This window comes from Pollicipes pollicipes, unplaced genomic scaffold (genome assembly GCF_011947565.3).
Source record: "Pollicipes pollicipes isolate AB1234 unplaced genomic scaffold, Ppol_2.1 Scaffold_7261;HRSCAF=8764_pilon_pilon_pilon, whole genome shotgun sequence".
Lineage (NCBI taxonomy): Eukaryota > Metazoa > Arthropoda > Thecostraca > Pollicipedomorpha > Pollicipedidae > Pollicipes > Pollicipes pollicipes.
In genome coordinates, this window is record NW_023597054.1 from 62,309,550 (window position 1) to 62,326,963 (window position 17,414).

A 17,414-nucleotide genomic window follows, 5' to 3' on the forward strand; every position below is an offset into this window, starting at 1 on the left:
GTGGTGAGCAGGGAATCCAGTGAGATTTCTCCTGCGGGAGCGGCTACTTCGAATTGACATTATCAGCGATTCAGAAGTGTTTCGAGGAAACTGGTTGTTTTGATCAAATCAAAGGCATCTGGTCAAGCAATAAAAAAGTGCAAAAAGGTAGCGTGTTTCCCTTAAGTCAAACAAATGCAGACTCGACAATGTATTGATTTCTGCCCTTCCCGTCACAGCGTGTCGGCACGTGGCCCGCTGCTTGCCGGTGTCCTCATGCTCGATGATTTGTTTGCGTATTTCCCATGGGTGTATCAGGTCGTGGCTGACATGCATTCGGCAGTAATAGTTATTTAACACGAGCTGGGGGAGGAGGAGGCAGCGCCTGCCCATAATGAACGCCGGCATCACTCTTTCGTATGGCATTGGAAGTAACGGTAGAATGCTCATCCCGTAACGTGCTCTCTCGCATTCCCGCCCCAGAACTTTTTCTAACCGTCTTTTTTTAATCCTGGTCATGTGCCTTACATTACTGGCGGCGATGCCATCTATTGTGTGTTCGACATCCTTCCAGCCATTTTTAAGCTTACGTCCTCCACCCGCGCGGGTCTATGGCACTCTCACACCCTGCATCTGTCTCCCATCGGCCGGCGTCGGCCGCGCCCCTGTAGCCCGTGCGTCTCCAGGCTGCCCTCTTTGTACCCAGCCCTATGACTGCTCCCTGTGCGACAGGCGCAGGCGGTGAGACAGCGGAGCGAGCGGCCGCCACGCCGCCAGGCGGCGCCCGGCTCAGGCGCTCCGGCCGCAGGCGGCGGCGCCCCGCCGGCCCGAGGCGGCCGCCACCCGCCGCACCGCGCCGCCCGGCACCGTCCGCCGCCCAACAGAACGGCGACGCCGACACCGGACGCTCGCAGTTCCTGCTGGCCAGGTCAGGCCGGCGGCGGGTGGCGAGGGCGGGCAGGAGGGGCGGCCCGGCCCGCCGCGGGGGTGGCACGCGGTTCGTCGGTAGTTGTTAGGAATGACGTCGTTTTCGCTGTAATTATCACAAGTTGCTACGAGGACACGCCGGTATATAACATGAACTGTCTTCGTGCCGGCGGGCCCGCCTTCAGCGACGTGGGTCGCAGATAGTTACCGGCCGCCGCCTTCGGTAACGCGTGACCAGTCGGTGGTGAGGCGCTCGCGGCTTCGTGCCGCGTCGCCAGGCGGCGTCCTGACAGGACGTCCGTGTGATGACGCGTTCTGCGCGCGGTCCGGCCGTCCGCGTCCGCCGCTGACGCCGTCTGCCGTTGCAGCGTGCTGGACGAGGACGAGATGACGCAAGGCGAGCGACAGCTGGGCAGAGCTGACCGGAGCGCGTTCGTGCAGGTTAGACCGGCGGCCGAGGACGGGGGAGGGGGCCGACCCGGGGCGGAAGACTGTGAAGCCGAGGGGGCTTTGTTGCGTTCTTAGCAGGTGTCAGGTGGGGCGATCCGTGTAATGCAGGGGATCTGGTCGGGAACAGGCAAGGTTTGTCGTTAAAGTTGCTGAAACTTATGGAGAACATTAATTGTGTGGATGCTTTGAAACTAATGCTTGTTATATCGGAGCGCGTTCTGGAAATCATCAGTTCGTGCGCATGTATCAATGTTTGGCTAGTGACATTGTGGCACTGATGAGTTATGATTGGAGCCGACTCTCCGCCAGTGGGGTCGGCCGCCAGTCTGTCCAGTTTGGGCTCTCTTTTCTCCTCTGTCGATATGGTTGCCCTGCGACCGTCGTGGCGAGTGTCGTCACGAACCGGGGGGCGAATCATACAACGGGGCAGGACAGGCTCGGGGAAGGCGCTGGCCTGACGTCGGAAAGAATCTGGTGCCTCGTTATTTTGATCTGAGCCATTACATGGTCTACGCACTGCCCTGGAAATTCTCATGGAAAGTCATGTAACGTGAACCGGCATGTCATCGCGAACAAGCCGTTGGGAAGCATTTAATATCACTCACCAGAGCGTTTTGGAGAACGGTTCTTCATGCTTTACTTCATTAAATCAAAGAAACACAAATTAACAACTAAAACTTCTGCGCCGTCTTTCAGGAGATCGTGTTGTCGACACTGTCCGAGTCGGTGGAGGCCGTGTCGATAGCTGATCCGCCGCCGCGCGCTGCCGCCCCAGACCAGAAGACGAGCGGTCCAGCGGCGCGGTCGGCCGCTGCCAGCGGCGCCTCGGCGCGCGTCTCTCCGCCGGCCGCCAGTCCGGCCCAGCCGGTGACGGCGGCGGCGGCGGCGGCGACGGCGGCGGCGGCGCGGCCGGTGGCGGTGGCGCGCGCGCCGGCGGCGCGGCCGGGCCGCGGCGCCCCGCAGTTGCGCGCCGCCGGCCTGGCGGGCGTGGTGGCGCCGGCCGCCGGCCGGCTGGTCGGCATGCGCGGCCAGAGGAAGCCGCCCCGCCCGGCCGCCGTTGACGGTCGCCAGGCCGAGCCGTCCGCACACTAGGACGCTGCGCCAGGGCGGAGCCGGGAGAGGGGCACCGGGAGCGATCAGTCGCGCCGCGAAGCTGGGCCGTGTCGGCCCGGCGCTACTCTATCCGGCGCCGCGAGAGGTCGTCTTAATTGAGTGCGGGCGATGCGGCGCCCTCCGGCCCCTCACCGACTTGACCGCGACTATCCGACCGAGATGCCGCGATGACGGATCGCGGCGGTGGCCGGGCGCTGCCGTCCACCGGGATGTGCGGGGAAGCGTTGCGGCCGAGTCGTCGGCGGGCGTGCGAGACCGAATCCCGTGCGTGGCTCGCTGGGAGATGTGTGGTCGGCGGATGGGTGGATGTGTCGAGGGGGCCGTCGCCGGCTCGCTGGCGTCGCGCGCCACTCGGCTGTTGTGCCTGCGTGTGCGTGGACGGGTGCGTGTGCGTGATCGTGTGCTTAGTAGAGGCGTTCCGCGCGGACCGCGCGCGCCCGCCTGCCCGCCGTGGCTTCCGGCGCGCGATCGGCGCGCCCTCATGTGATCCGACGCACAACTCTGCTTCGTCGGCCGTCCGCCAGGGCGTGCGGCGGCCGCGCCTCGGGGCGCTGCCGAATCTCGACGAACTCGCCGTGCCTTGCCGCGCCCCGGACACTGCCGGTCACCGGGCGCGGTGGCAGCGGCTGGCCCCGCGCGCGGGCCGCGGGGCCCATCCGCCTCTCTGCAGTCAGCGTGACTGCCGGCGAGGCTCGGCTGCTGCGGCCCGCTGCCGAAATGGTGTGACCCTTGCTCTAGCGGCTGTCTGGGGCGACGGGTGGGAAATGGCCGACGTGGTGGGAACTCCTAGTCCCTGTGATTGCTGTTGCTGGTGTGTGCCCTATGATGTGATACAGTTAATCAGTCGCGGGTGTTCTTTTCCCGCATAATGATGCTTCAAGGAAACACTAAATCAGCTATAGATCTGTATTACTGTGCTCTCCGAGGAATGATATAAATAAAATCGTTGCTGTAACTGCAGGTGCGTGGGACGACGTAACATATCGAATACATCGCCGACGGTTGGCAGCGCACTTGACACGGTTGGCAGTACAGACAAGGGCCCGCTCGTGGCCCGCTACACACATGACTAGATGCGAAGCTCACGCGCAGGGCGCGGCGACAATCGAGGCCCGCGCGGCCGCGGGCACCTGCGCCACAGGCGCGAAACAACACCGCCCCGGCGGCGGTAAGCGCGAAGGGTCCTCACAGAGTCAAGGGTACAAAACAGCATCGGGCGTGGCCGGCGGGAGTCCAGCGCTCGTCGCAGCGTCCAGGTCACTTCGCACGGTCCCGTCTCCCGCGTCTCGCACGGTTCGCCGAGCGTCCGATCACATCTCGCGCCATCCGCTGGCGCCCATCACACCACGTCCAGGTGGCGGAACTGGCGGTAGTCGTAGGGCGCCGGCGGCGGCACGTGCGTCCGCGAGAGACTGCCGCCGTCCACACACAGCTGGCCCGGCGGCATCAGCACTGTTCGCACGGCGCGGTCGCCGTCGGCAGCGTATCGCTGCGTCACGTAGTTGGGCCGCGCGCCGCCCGGCGGCAGGCTCGGCGCGTACTGTTTGTGTTTGTTGTCGCTAGGCGGCGGTAGCGTCTTGCGGCGCCGGTGCAGGCAGCAGATGGCGCCCAGCACGAAGCCGACGACGGCGACGGCCGGCAGCGCGATCAGCAACGCCTGCATTGAGTCCGGCGGCGCTGGAACCGACAGCGTCGTAGTCAGCGTGCCATAACGACGGCGGCAGGCGCCAGGGTCGATTGTGTGCGTTGCAATACTGCCATTGTATTGGCAGGATTGATGGGGATGTGGATGAGTAGGGTTTTCGCCACTGTCAAAAGCTGAGTGGGGAAAACAGCTTGAGCAAGTTTCTCATCCGTCCCTCTTATCCTCTTTCTTGCTTCACCATGCATCCTCGCTACACCCCGCCTGTCCGGGGGAGGTTGCATACATCAGCCACGTGTGGGCCGATAGCCCTGTGGGAGGGGGAACCCCGACTGGGTACACAGCGCGCATGCGCGGGTTAAGGCATGGCGGGTGGCCCTCAGGCGCATGCAAGCCTGCACCACCGTTAACCCTTTCCCTTCATCCCATAGCACTGAAATAATCATTTCTGGCCGAAAGGGCTCTAATACAAAACCAAACCAAGCCAGTTTCTTCCCTTTCGAAGCCCATAGGAGTCGTGCTGAAATAACGCAAATGTGGAGCAGCGAGGAGAGTCCCATAAGGCATGGGTCATCACGGCAAAGATTAGGTCGCATAGGAGCATGACGTGGTTCAGAAACGAAGAGATCCACAGCATCCGCTTCTACTAAAGTGGCATCATTAGCTGCTTGAGATGTTTTTTTTCTGCTCGTTTTTTAAGGACAGTCTGTCCAGCTTGGCCCGCACTCCCTGGCCGCCTTACCGGGCGCCACGTGCAGGAACGCCTCCCGGCCGGCGAAGCCGTTGTCGTTGGCGGCCATGCAGACGTAGACGCCCTCCTGGCTGGGCACGACCGAGCGCAGCGTCAGCTTGGTGAAGTAGCTGTGGCCGTCTTGGACGGTGTGCGCGCCGGAGATGACTGCGTATCGCACGCCCTGGATTTCCACCAGGGTCTGGTTGAGCGCCGGTCCGGCGCTGGGCCCGATCTTGCGCACCCACTGTGGGAGGGACACGGCGATGTTACGTCGCGTGGCAGGTGAGACAGGTGCGGTTTTTGCGCGCCGAGGTGGGATCTATTCTCCAAATATTTACGGACTGGGTGGTTACGAGTTTGAAACATTCTCCCAAACAATGGTTGTTTGAGTATGGGCTTCTCAGCAAACAGTTGCCACCATCGATGGGTTTAAGACGCTCGCCAGCAACAGTCGCTTGAGCGTGTGCTTTGCCGTAGACAATGCCCGCATGTCTTTCCTATCTGGGTTTTCCTTATCCATTGCCAGTCAGACCACTGACAACGCGACCACTGGGCATGCCGACGGCCAGCTGCGGCGACGCTCCAGCGCGGCGGACCCGGGGTGGCGGCCCTGCACCGTCACATCGCGTGGCAGCGACGATGGACGGCGCCGGCTGGCCGTGCCGCTCTGACGTGCCACTGTCGCCGCCGTGGCGTGAATCAAATCAAACGACGCCATCTTACGCCGACCCGGCGAAGCCGACCGCCAATAAATTGTCCGGCGTCATTGTATTCAGCAGGAGCCTCATTTTGTGGAAGCCATCCTCGCCGCGACCCGAACGTCGATCACGTCGGGGCGTCGGCCGCGTCGCGGCTAATTGAGACGCACGAGACCCAGATTCGAAGAGATGAAGCTCATTAAACCCAGCCGCCAATTTGCACGCCGCTGGAGCCGTCAATATACCAGCCGGGCGGACGTATTCGCGCGCGGCGGTCCGATGGTCCACGACCGGCTGTTGGCGACCGGGCAGCCGGTTTGGCTACGTCGTTTAAATGGGACGCCATTTCAGTGATGGTAAGTCTGAAAGATACGACGCAAAGGGATGCCAGCTCGTTTGTGGGATGGCGTTTACAAATTTACGTCACCCATATCTGCTCAGCGGCTGTGATAAGGGCTCATGCCACGCGACATCCAAACGTCTTGTCACTTTCCCGCGCGTCGACAGCGCTGTCCTCTCGCACCAGTCTGCTGCCCGGCAACCCACCTTGATGTGCGCCTTGGAGATACTCTGCACGCGACACTGCATGACGGCAGTGTCGCCCTCGTACACAGTGGTGTTGGTCGGTGCTCCGAGGAACACGGGGTCTGGCGACACGGGCTCTGTAAACCGGGCCCGAGCGGGGCGTCAGCTGGCTGCGGCGGTCGCGACAGTGTCGCGGCACGTCAATACGCCGTCAGCGGGGCAGCTGTCGCCCGCCGTTACGACCGTTTTGTCGCTCCCGGCTGCGCAATAATGCACGACGTCCCGTGTAGTACAGGCGGCCGGCCATGAGAAAAGCAATCATTTACACGGTCAGCAGTAAATCAATAGGGACAGCATCATAAAACCCATCGGTCGCGATAACAGCGCAAACTCATTACAACGCGGCGTGCTGTAATCACGCAATCAATTTCGTTCCGTCGTCGCCATAGCCGGTGGCTCAGTGCATCGCGACCTGCGGCGACAGCGGCGTGGTAACAGGAAAGGAAGCGACTAGCCGTGATCAATGGCCCGATCGGCGAGCCACCTGGCGGCGTGTTCAGGCCCACCTGTCGTACGCAGCGTCAAGCTGTGATTGGCCGAGCCGAAGACGTTAGCGGCCACGCAGATGTAGACGTCGGCGTCCGACTCGACGAGGCGCGTGAACACCAGCTGGCCGCCGCCGACTTGAACACGCGTCGACGGCAGGACTGCGTGGCCCTTCTGTGGAGGTCAGGTCAGGTCAGGTGGCGCGCAGGTCAGCGCAAGGATCTGTCCAGAAATGATCGGCGTAAGCAGGTTGGAAGGACAGCGGGAGGTCAGAAGTTTAAAGAGAAGGCCGTCGGCTGTGATGCATGCGCGTGCCGAAGCCACGTGAGAGTTTCAACCAGTACTTCTTTTTCAAGATGGGGTACACAAATCATGAGGTTCGCGATGCCACGGCGTTGCATGATTCGTTGCTGGCTCTTCAAACACTAGACTGGGCCACATAGTTTTGCGAGCCCTCCTCATATTGCACGCTTCATCAGAAAGTTTTCAATCTTACATGGCGAGTAAACTCGTCACCAGCACACTTTTTAATAAATGACGTGGAGCAGCATAAAGACGCGCAAATTTTCAGTAAATGTGTGGCACGTGTTCCGTTGAAAAGCTCGATAATGACAGCTCTTTTGCTAAAGTCTTCCTACATTTGCGCACGCGCAAGCACTTCGATGCGTCAAATTTTCGAGCCCACTTGTCACTTAAAATACACCGCTGATCCATAATGAGTCTCTCAGATCTCTAGCCGAGCAGTCTTCGCACCATATTCAACCCTTTGACGACGGGACAATAGCGGGAAAGTCATCGCCTCATCGCGTAGGCCGAAAAAAAACATCTGAAATGCTGGCATGGCATGCGAATCGACTTGGCCGACCTCCTCACGACCGGTTCCTGTACGCCTCTTCTAACAGACCTCCGACGTGAGTTGTCCGGTATCAGCTTTGCGTGCATCAAAATACATGATGATTGCGCTGCACAATGAAATACAGAGCTAAAAACTGACACATGTGGTGTGGACCACGTTGGCTGCCTTATAGGTGGCCAAGCGTACTGTACAGTGGGCAAGCGTTTCAGTAAGGTAATGCAAAATGGCAAGTTGCCATTTTTCACAGCACAACTGTTGTTTCTTAATCAGCTGCCTCAGTTGTTCAGAAGTTCTGCTTCTGGTACATGCAAGCGCATCGCGGAGTCAAGCACTATCCTTTTGCTATTTTTGACGATAATGAAATCATTGCTTGCGTTTGTGGTGGCACGGACTAAATCGAATAACTGCAGCAAATCGGATTTATGGATCGCTCCAGATCTGCACGAGCCGTTCATTGTAATTCTGGAATCCATACAGCTAAGTAAGTGGTGTAGCAAATCATGTTATATAACGGTCTGCATATCTGTTATATAAAGATCCGCACTTCATCCCAGTCAAAAATTTAACGCAGAGTAAAGTACCCGCAAAAGCCGGTCATGGCTCATGCAGCCCAGCACGCGCGTCGCTCGGGTCGTTCGCTCACCTTATACCACTTGACCTCTGGCTCCGGGTAGCCGGAGGTGACGCAGCTGATCTGAAGCCTTGATCCCACCGGGCCCTGGAGGGTGCTGCCTTGCTTGGGCAGCAGGATGACCGGAGGCCGACCCCGTGACGTCACCAGATTGTCAGCCGTGTCGCGGCCTCCCGACAGCTGATCAAAGTGCCCCGAGGCGTTCGGATCTGCGCGGAGGTCACGGTGAGGTCAGGTGAGGTTAGGCCGGGGACAGAGGCTCAGTGGATGTCGTTCACAAGTCAGCGATCCCATGCATTGACCTCGGTGCGGGCGGCAAGTACGACTTATCGCATGTCGGTATGATTATGGGAGAGCACAGTGGGCTCAGACGTTACTCCTCAAGTCTAACACTTTTACAACGTCTGTGGACATAGGGCGACATTCACCACAGCTGTCCTCGGAGCGGAAGGAGCATTTTTACTGCTCGCTGTGTTTGTAATGTAGATTAAGCTTCCTTTCACAAGCGCGGGGCTGTTTTGTAGCTGAGTTGGCGACTCGACGAATGTGCGCTCTTGATTACATGAGAGAAATCATCTGTATTTTTTATGGCCGCCTCTGCGCTCGCAGCGGGTGCGCGCTCCCTCGGGAGGCTTCGAATGCCGCCTGCAATAACGGAAAGCGTGCAATATGCATATGAATAGCGTAAAGTTAGTGAGGCCAACGACGTCACGGGACGGAATAATGTAAAATTCCCGCAACTGCCGCGCCGTCTGCGGCATTGACGGCGCGGCGTTAGCCTGTTGAGAGTGGCGCACGTCTGTCGGCGACGCCCGCTCGCATTCCAACCAGGGCTTCAAAGGGGTCGGTCACTTTGTCCGGCTCTGGCTGAACAGGCTGTCGCTCTGATGTCAGGGGTCGTGTGGGTGAATATCCGGGAAATGAGGACCGGGCCTGCCACCGAGGGCGACGATGGCGGTTTTATTCTGTGTGCCCTAGAGACACAGGATTGGCGCCGCGGGTCGATATTTTCCGCAGTTAATGAAAGCCGGCCAATTTATCGCCTTGTTTACATTTCAGCTCGCGGGCCCGTACGTGAAGGTACAGCAGACAAAGAACGGAGACTCATCGAGTGGAGTCGGGCCGCACTATTTTCGGCAAGCTGCAAAAATGAAGCTGAATCTGCTTTTTAATTTGACTACGACGCAACAGAAACCTGACACGGCAACATTAGTCTCCTTTATCATAATTCCGCGGCTCTATCCGCAGTCATCGCTCGCGCCAGCCGCCAGATTCCTTACGTGCTGTGCTGAATCCTAAAAGTCAGTCGTCTCCCGTCGCAGGGCCGAATATCGGCATCGCCTTCTCCCAGGCGTCCCCGCGCTTCCCTCCGGCGACGCGGCCCACTCACCGATGACGAAGAGCTCCGTGGTGACGCGCTTCGTGCCGAAGCCGTTGACGGCGACGCAGACGTAGACGCCGGCGTCGTCGGCCGTGACGCGCGACACGCGGAGAGTGTTGGCGTGGATGCTGAAGCGCTGCCAGGAGTCGTGGATCTGCGCGCCGTCCTTGCGCCACTCCATCATGGGCGCCGGCGTGCCCGTTACCGGACAGCTCAGACGCACGTCATTGCCCAGCTGGACGACCAGGTGCGGCGAGACGCGCTGGCTGAGCACGGGTGGACCTGCGGCGGGGCGGAAGGTCAGCGCTGAGCACATAGGGGCGGAGGGGCAGCGCTGAGCGCGCAGGAGCGGAGAGTCAGGGGCGGGGGGGGGCAGCGTTGAGCGTGCAGGGACGGAGGGGCGGCACTGAGCGCGTAGGGGCGGGGGGGGGGGGCAGCGCTGAGCACGCAGGGGTGGAGGGTCAGCGCTGATCGCGCAGGGGCGGAGGGTCAGCGCTGAGCGCGCAGGGGCGGAGAGTCAGCGCTGAGCGTGCAGGGACGGAGGGGCAGCACTGAGCGCGCACGGGCGGGGGGGGGGGGGGGGGGGCAGCGCCGAGCACGCAGGAGCGGAGGATTAGCGCGAACGTGCAGGAACGGAGTGGCACCACGAGGGGCAAAGGCGGGCCCAGGATTGGCTGAAGTGAACCTGTATCACGGGCTTTGCTTGGTGCAAGTTAAATGTTCCGCGTAGCGTGAATTAATCAGCGTGGAGGAACTGGCATCGAGGCAGAAATAAGATATATAGTGTAAACTGCACCGAATAACACAAGCGCAGTAGACAGGCTCTTTGCCAACGGACGAATCACAGCATAGCAGGCACGCGGCTCTGGCCTGACCTGCATTTTTTTGTGAAACGTTCGGGGCAACCAGAAATCGTTTGCTGTCAAAACTGTGCTTACCCATCGACCGTAAGTAGTAACAATAAGCCAACCCACCAAATCTCCAATCTACCAAGTCGTGAAAACTGTGAAAACATCATTACGCGTGGCAAACAGCGGCAGACTGCGGCACGCCCACAGCATGACGCCGCGCAGTCCAACCCGGAGCCACCGCGTCACCGTTGCGGCGGCGAGCGGCGATCCTAATCAGCGGAACTCCGGCGGACGGCCGTCGCCGTGTCCGCCAGACGCCACCGTAACTCTGCCGGCCGCCTAGCGCCGACCGCCCCGTCCGGCGACGGCGCCCCGCCGCCAGATGACGACTCCAGGCGCTCTCCCCGGGCGTGGCGGAAGCCGGACACTTCCGGAGACCGGCGGCGGCGGCGGCGCAATCTGACCGGCCCCACGCGCGGGCGACAGGCAATTAAATCAGCTTAGCCCTTTCCGACGTGGGGACTACGCGGGATCACGGAGACGGAGGGCTGTTCCGAAACGGATCAAGCGCTCAGGTGCGCCGGTCAGCGTGCGGTCATCGGCTCAAGTGGCGTACGTGCCTCTACCCTCTACCCTCCCCACGCCCGCAATCTCCCCGCTCCCGGCCGCGGACTTGGGCGCCCGTCGCCGTGGGCACGACTGCAGCCTCCATGGCGAGATGCGCCAGCGACGGGTTGTTTCGTGCTGAGGTGGAGTGGACGTCAGCCCAAGTGCGTGGTAGCGGCGCGCCTGTGCGCTGGCGGTGGTGAGGGGATTTTTTGCGGTTGTCTGCACGTTACCGTTTTCCCATATACGTGCAAGCTTAACTCCCACCCAGGAAACATCCTGAGTCGAGGCTTGCTCGCGTTAGATGTGTGGGCACAACCAGTGGTGAAGCAAAAGGAAGAGGGCTCCTGGGTGTCACGACCCCTAGAGAGGGCCGTACGGCAGATTTCGGCAGACTACGAGGCCCGTGTGGATTTAAAGCACAAAAACGGCCCCCAAAGCTTTAAATTCGGACCAGGGACACGAAAGATACTTCAGCAAGAGGCCAGGGAGAGGCACTACTTGGCTGGGTGTCCTCTGTCATCTGATTGTGCCCGTCCTGGGCGAAGTCCTCGCCACGCCGCTGAGCTGAACCGCTCGCTCAGTCTGTTTCAGCGAAACCGCCTGAAAGCTAAAAAGCCAATCCATCGCCGGTGCGATAAGCGCCTAGTTCTGACACCTCAGCATACTTTCAAAGCTTTTTCTCGCAAAGAAGTGATGGCGTCTTGTGTCGTCGCTCAAACTAACCGACCGGAGCATCGCTCGTTAAGGCCAACAGGTCGTAAACGTTATCTCGCCCTTCAGGCCCCGAGTGCCTACGCCACTTTTTGGTGATTAAGATACCGGTTTTGACAGATAGCGACTGACCCGGTGGAGCGGCGGCGGCGCCGGCGGCCGCCGGCGCCGCCGCGCGGGGCACAGCGCGCTCCCGCCGGCACAGCATGCCCCAGGCGGTGGCGGCGGGCCGCGCTCCCTCGCCGCACGAACAATGCGGCGCATTGCGGGCGCGCGCACGCGCCGCGCCGAAAAACACGCCCGCGGCGCGCCAAATAGAGACGTCTCCGCCGGCGCGCATTTTCGTGCGGCTAAACATTCCGGGGCGTCGACCTGGGCGGTGCGCTGCGAGGGAGGGAGGGGGAGCTGTACCGGTGTTATCATCAGCAACAGCCCACCGTACTCTACACCGATTGCCCAGCATTCTGACCACCAACAGCCCACCGTCACCGCGATCACTGCCCCTATTCCCCCGCGCTAGTGACGAAGCTTTTGAAAGATGATGATCGCTTCATTTCATACGTGCAGGCTGCCCCCGTGTTTAGCAGCAGTGTTTCATTCAACGAACGTGCCCACGTGTTGGGTATAGGTATTAAAAGTAGTTATGAAGCATATAAAGATATAGGTAATAAGCATAGGACTTAAAGGCTATTAGCATTATAAGTACTGCCGTGCCAGCAAGCGGGCAGCTGGCGCGCGGATTTGCTTTTAAACTGAGAGTGTATCAACAGTTTGCGTTTTGTTTATAATGTACCGCCACAGCTCTAACCCGCGCCACGTGCGCGCATTGCGTCATCGACGCTTGACATGAGATAATGAGACCGGAGCAAGTTAGCGAGATGATGTCCTTCGGGCATTGGTGCAAAGAATGTAGCAGGTGTAAAAACAAAATGCCGGTCAGTACAAACGTCTACCGATGCTTACATGCGCACGACCAAAGCGTCGTATTTATGTTAATGCCGTTCTATAAGTGTTGAGATGTCGGGCAGGTATATCAGTCAGCAATATTCGAAATATACTGGGAACAACAGGCGCTAGGTCGTTTACTAGAGACAGAGCGGTGTCCTGTTTCTTGCCTCGAGTTAAAAAGCCTTTTGTCGGCCACAGTCGGTATTTGCTCGGCAAATGTTTGCCAAGAGACATTTAAGTGGACAAATGTCGTGTGCCTTTACTTTGGGAACGAAAGAAATGAGACGACAGCAACAGAAAGACGCCATTTGCTCTGGACTGGATCAATGCAGCTTCAAGGTGCCTTGGTGGGAGGTGACACCAAGGCTGTGCCTTAGTGTCGCCGTTTTCACTTTGGCTTTCCTAAGGCAAACAAAGAAGCCGAGTTGATTGGTCTCAATTTGACGGAACTACTCCGAACCAAATACGCCAGACAACATCGTAATGCAACCAAAGACAGCATCGCAATAGCACGGTAGCCACGGTGTGACGTCATCGCTGCAGTCAGCGTTCAGCGGGAGAGCAAACACGACCGGCGACCGAGGGAGCACACGGTGTGCATGACATTAAATCAACCGGGTCCGACAAGGATAAACGAGCCTAAAGCAAAGACAACACGTCGTACGTGAGCTGAATACCAGATGAGCCTTCTCATCAGCGGCGCCACGTGGAGAAACATGGTGCTGCGTTCGGGCTGCAGCGAGCGAACGCATTAAGAAGCATGAGCCAGACAGGCGGACAGACAGCCGGACAGCCGGACCGGCCAGCTGAATCCGCGGAAACACGCGAAGATAGAGAGAGCGTCGTCAGCTCATGTATTTCTGGCGCCGGTTCTAGATCGGAGCTTGGCTTGGCCGAGGTCGTCTTAAGCGCCACCGCTTTGCCGCCACAAGCTAGACAGCAACGTCAGTCCACCGTCTCGTCACCACCAGCCCACAGCCACCCTGTGCCAGCCGCCACCGCCGCTGTCGCCTCCAGCCAACCGCCCCCGTCACCGCCAGCTCACAGCCACCCTGTGCCAGCCGCCACTGCCGCTGTCGCCTCCAGCCAACCGCCCTCGTCACCGCCAGCTCACAGCCACCCTGTGCCAGCCGCCACTGCCGCTGTCGCCTCCAGCCAACCGCCCTCGTCACCGCCAGCTCACAGCCACCCTGTGCCAGCCGCCACTGCCGCTGTCGCTACCAGCCAACAACCCTGGTCATCACCGGCCTGCACTCCCAACACCGCCTGCCTGCAGTCCTCTGTCGCCGACCTCGTCATCTCCAGCCCACTGCCCTCGTCACCGCCAGCCCACCGCCCTCGTCACCGCCAGCCCACCGTCCCCATGACTGCCAGCCTACCGTCCCATCACCCCAGCCCAGCGTCCGCAAACCCACCGCTGCCACCCGACCGCCGGCCGCGGCGCGCGATTTATGCGCGTCGTTTTTGCCGCGCGCGCGCGGGCAGGGCGCTTCGCGACGGGGGTGCGGCCGATCCATCGGGTGTCACCGGCGCCCGATCGAGCGCTAAAGAACGCCGTGCATAAATAGGCCCGGAACAATGCGGCGCCAAAAAACGGTCCGGCCGCCACTACGATAAAGCACGCTCAATTGACAGTGATGAATGCCGGCCAGTTGGCCGACGTCCGGGCCGGGCAGACCGCCGGCGGCCGCTCGCTCCGGCTTCATTTCTCCGCTGGGAGCGGTTGTCGTGACGGCCCCCGCAGCCTCGGCGGCGCGGGCGCGGGCGCGGGAGCGGGCGCGGGAGCGTGCACAGCACAGTGGCGTCGCCGCCCGGGCGCGGGCGCGGGAGCGTGCACAGCACAGTGTCGTCGCCGCCCGGGCCGCGGCCGCCCGCCCGTCGCGCCGCGAACCAGCCGGCGCGGCAGCAAATAAAAAGCTCGACTCGGCTCGGCTGTGACATTTACATGGCACAGCGGCGCGGGGCGCCCGGCAGAGCGCCCAGCGGGCGTCGTAATTGAATTAAGCGTGTCCGGAATGGCCGCGGCGGTTGCGCCATGCGCGATGGGAGTGGTGCGGAGCCTGTGCGAGTGGCGAGGGTTTTGACCCGGGAGGGAGGGCGGGGGGGGGGGGGGGGTGCGTGATGGTCGTGGTAGCGCGTCCTGGGTTCCGTCGCTAGCCCTTCTTACTTCGTTGTTTACTACGCCTGTGCGCGGTTGTGCACCTTCCAGTTTATGTGATTGGATTACAAATATTCCGTTTTTATGCCGCCCCTGACGAGCCCCTGAGGCTCGAGGGTCTTTGAGAGTCTCTCACGGCTTAAACCCCCGCCCCCCGAAAGTAACGCACTCTCAATGCCCATTCAAATTGATAAGGAACATTCGATGCATGTCATTCCCTGGCTGGATGTGCGGGATCGGATTATCGATCCGGGATCTAATTCAATTGGCAAATATTTTATACTGATACTATAAGTTATAATCAACACAAGGCAAGCAGTGACTTTACGCGACACCGTGAGCACGTATGTTTGGCATTCCTAGCTTATATGCGTCACCTCTAACAGCGATCAGCTGCAGAACACCCCTGTCAGCACAGATGGACCCCATGGACTGTCGGCCCGCGGCCGTCCCCAGTACAGGCCGGCTCCGCCCCCGGGCCGGCCTCCCGCTCAGCGTCGGTGCCGGCGGGCCGTCACTGGCCGTCGGCGCCGGTGCGTCGGACGACGGTCCCCTGACGGCGGGGTAAATGTTTGACGCCGCCGGCAAACAGCGCTCCATTAGCCCTGCACGGCAGCGGGGGGAGGGGGTGGAAGGGGGCTGAGCTGCCGGTCGGGCAGGAAGTCCGAGCGGGGCGGGCTGCGGGGTCGCCGGCCGCGGTGAGAGCGAAGCTGAGCAGCAAGCAAACATCTCACTCGCCGGAGTAGTAGTTCATGGTAGTATTAGTTTATGTGAGTACTAGTAGTGGCAGTGTATGTGAATAGTTCGTAGTAGTTTGTAGTAGTAGCAGAATAGTAGGGGTTTGTGCGCCGCGCATGCTACGCCGGTATGTCCAGCACAAAGTTATCTCGGTTCTGAAGGCACAGGTGTATAATGAATGTCCGCTTTGGCGGGAACGTTGCGTCAGGCGTGCCAGCTCCGGCGGCTGGCGCGCGTCATCTTTATCAGCTCTGTAGGAAGAGGCGTGCCACGTTCGTCAGCGTTCGCGTCGCAGGTGCGGCGCGCGGGTGACGTCAGGGCTGTTGTGACATGCTCCTGTGGCTGACTTAGCCAGGACTCCGCCGGAGCTCGCCTGCGCCAGTGGGCCGCGGCCGGTGCTCACGGCGATCAGTCACCACATGGCTGGCGACGGCCACTGGTACGTCACCCTCGCGCCATCTGTCCGCCCCGAGCCGGCGCGCCACGGATCAGCTTCTAATGCCGGCTCATCAGGTCCCGTACGGCAGCTGGCTCGGAGGCCGCTCAGCGCACACGACACCTCCACTTCCGGGGTCAGCCAGCCCCAAGAAAAAAAAACTCGAAGCCATGAAGCTTCCTTGCTCAGGCTTCTCGCCTGACACGGACATGTTTGCCCAGCCTGCCCAGGTACTAGCTGTTCCGCTGCGGCGCGCGGACCCCCGGCCCAGCGCCAGGCCCGGTGAGCGCGGGTGCGCCGCCTCCGCCGCCGGCCGGCGGTCGCAGCGGTCGGGGGCGGCCAGCCGTAGCTAAGTTCGCGGGACGCCTGGCGTGATGACCGGGCAACGAAGCCTTTGTCCGGGCGTTGGGCGGCGCGCCGTAAAACTCCCATCCGGCGCGATTAGACGTCCTGTCTGGTCCTCGCCACATCGCGATACTATCAGCCCTCTCGGCAGTGCAGACCGCTCGTAAAGGCGCCATGGATGAGAGTGGCTCGTCGGGCGGCGGTGGTCGGCGGAGGGTCTGCCCACCCTGTCTGCTTAAGTCCGACCCTCCCTCCTTTGTCCGTTTCCAAACGTCGACTCTGTTCAGCTTCCACCGTCCGCCCTGTCCGCTCCCTGTCGCCCACTCTGAACACTCCCCCAACGAGTTCTCTCTCGTCCTCCACGGTCCACTAGACCATTTTCCACCGCCCGCTCTTACCAATGTCAGGCGCCTGTTGTCTCCCTTCTCGCCACTTATTATGCCCAATGTCCAGCACCCGTTCCGCCTGCCTCATCCCGCCCACTTTCGACCACCCACCTCTTCTATTTATCACCGCGAGAGTGGCGCCACGCGGCGACGGCCAGGAGCGCCGACCTCCTCCCAAACTGCTCCGACTCTCCCACCGACCCGCACCGTCCGGCAAGGTCATCCCCGCCTCTCACCGTTTGCTTACTCGCCGCTGATTCGGCTTTGTCAAGTGGCTGCGCTTGCCCGACGCGTCATTAATCAGCAGCCGCCAGAGCGCCGACAGCCGCGCGCAGTGGACGTCTGCAGCGAGATGACGGCTGCAGGAACCGCCCCCTGTCGGCGCGGCCCGACGCCGACACAGGTGGGCGGGGCCGCCGCGGGTCATTAGCGCCCGGCCGCGACACGGCGTGGGGCCAATTACGGCTCCGCGCCGGCCGGTCCGCGCACAAATCACACGTCGTTACCGGTCGCGAACGGAGATGAAGAGGGAGCGATGGGTCGCGCCGCTCGTTACCTGAGCGGCCGCGTCCCGCGCGCGCGCGCGCCGCCAGCCGCGGTACGCTGGCTCCCCCGCCCCTACCCGGCGGCGGCGGCCGGTCAGCGCGGCGGGCAGCCCCCGTCTGCGCCGCGGTTAATCCCTTAACCCTCCTGTCAGGGGGCGGTTATCGCGCGGCGGAGGCGCGACTGGCACGCCTCCGCGAGCGCCGCC

General features: G+C 61.1%; 1 protein-coding gene and 1 long non-coding RNA gene across 2 annotated transcripts in view; one reads left to right on the forward strand and one right to left on the reverse strand.

Annotated features, from left to right (window-relative positions):
• Nucleotides 1-862: 862 nt before the first annotated feature.
• Nucleotides 863-2,176, forward strand: LOC119111796 (uncharacterized). Its single transcript, XR_005095618.1, has 3 exons — nt 863-907; nt 1,275-1,347; nt 2,053-2,176. It is a non-coding gene; the product is annotated as an uncharacterized LOC119111796 (long non-coding RNA).
• A 217-nt stretch (nt 2,177-2,393) lies between these two features.
• LOC119112113 (fibroblast growth factor receptor-like 1) overlaps nt 2,394-17,414 on the reverse strand; it is a 32,665-nt gene continuing 17,644 nt past the window's right edge. Inside the window, exons 3-8 of the mRNA XM_037236133.1 lie at nt 9,491-9,763; nt 8,113-8,309; nt 6,634-6,787; nt 6,089-6,204; nt 4,854-5,088; nt 2,394-4,146 (exon numbers count right to left, since the gene is read on the reverse strand). Of these exons, the coding sequence (XP_037092028.1) occupies nt 3,809-4,146; nt 4,854-5,088; nt 6,089-6,204; nt 6,634-6,787; nt 8,113-8,309; nt 9,491-9,763 (1,313 nt within the window). The 3' untranslated portion in view covers nt 2,394-3,808. The remainder of the gene's footprint in view (nt 4,147-4,853; nt 5,089-6,088; nt 6,205-6,633; nt 6,788-8,112; nt 8,310-9,490; nt 9,764-17,414) is intronic.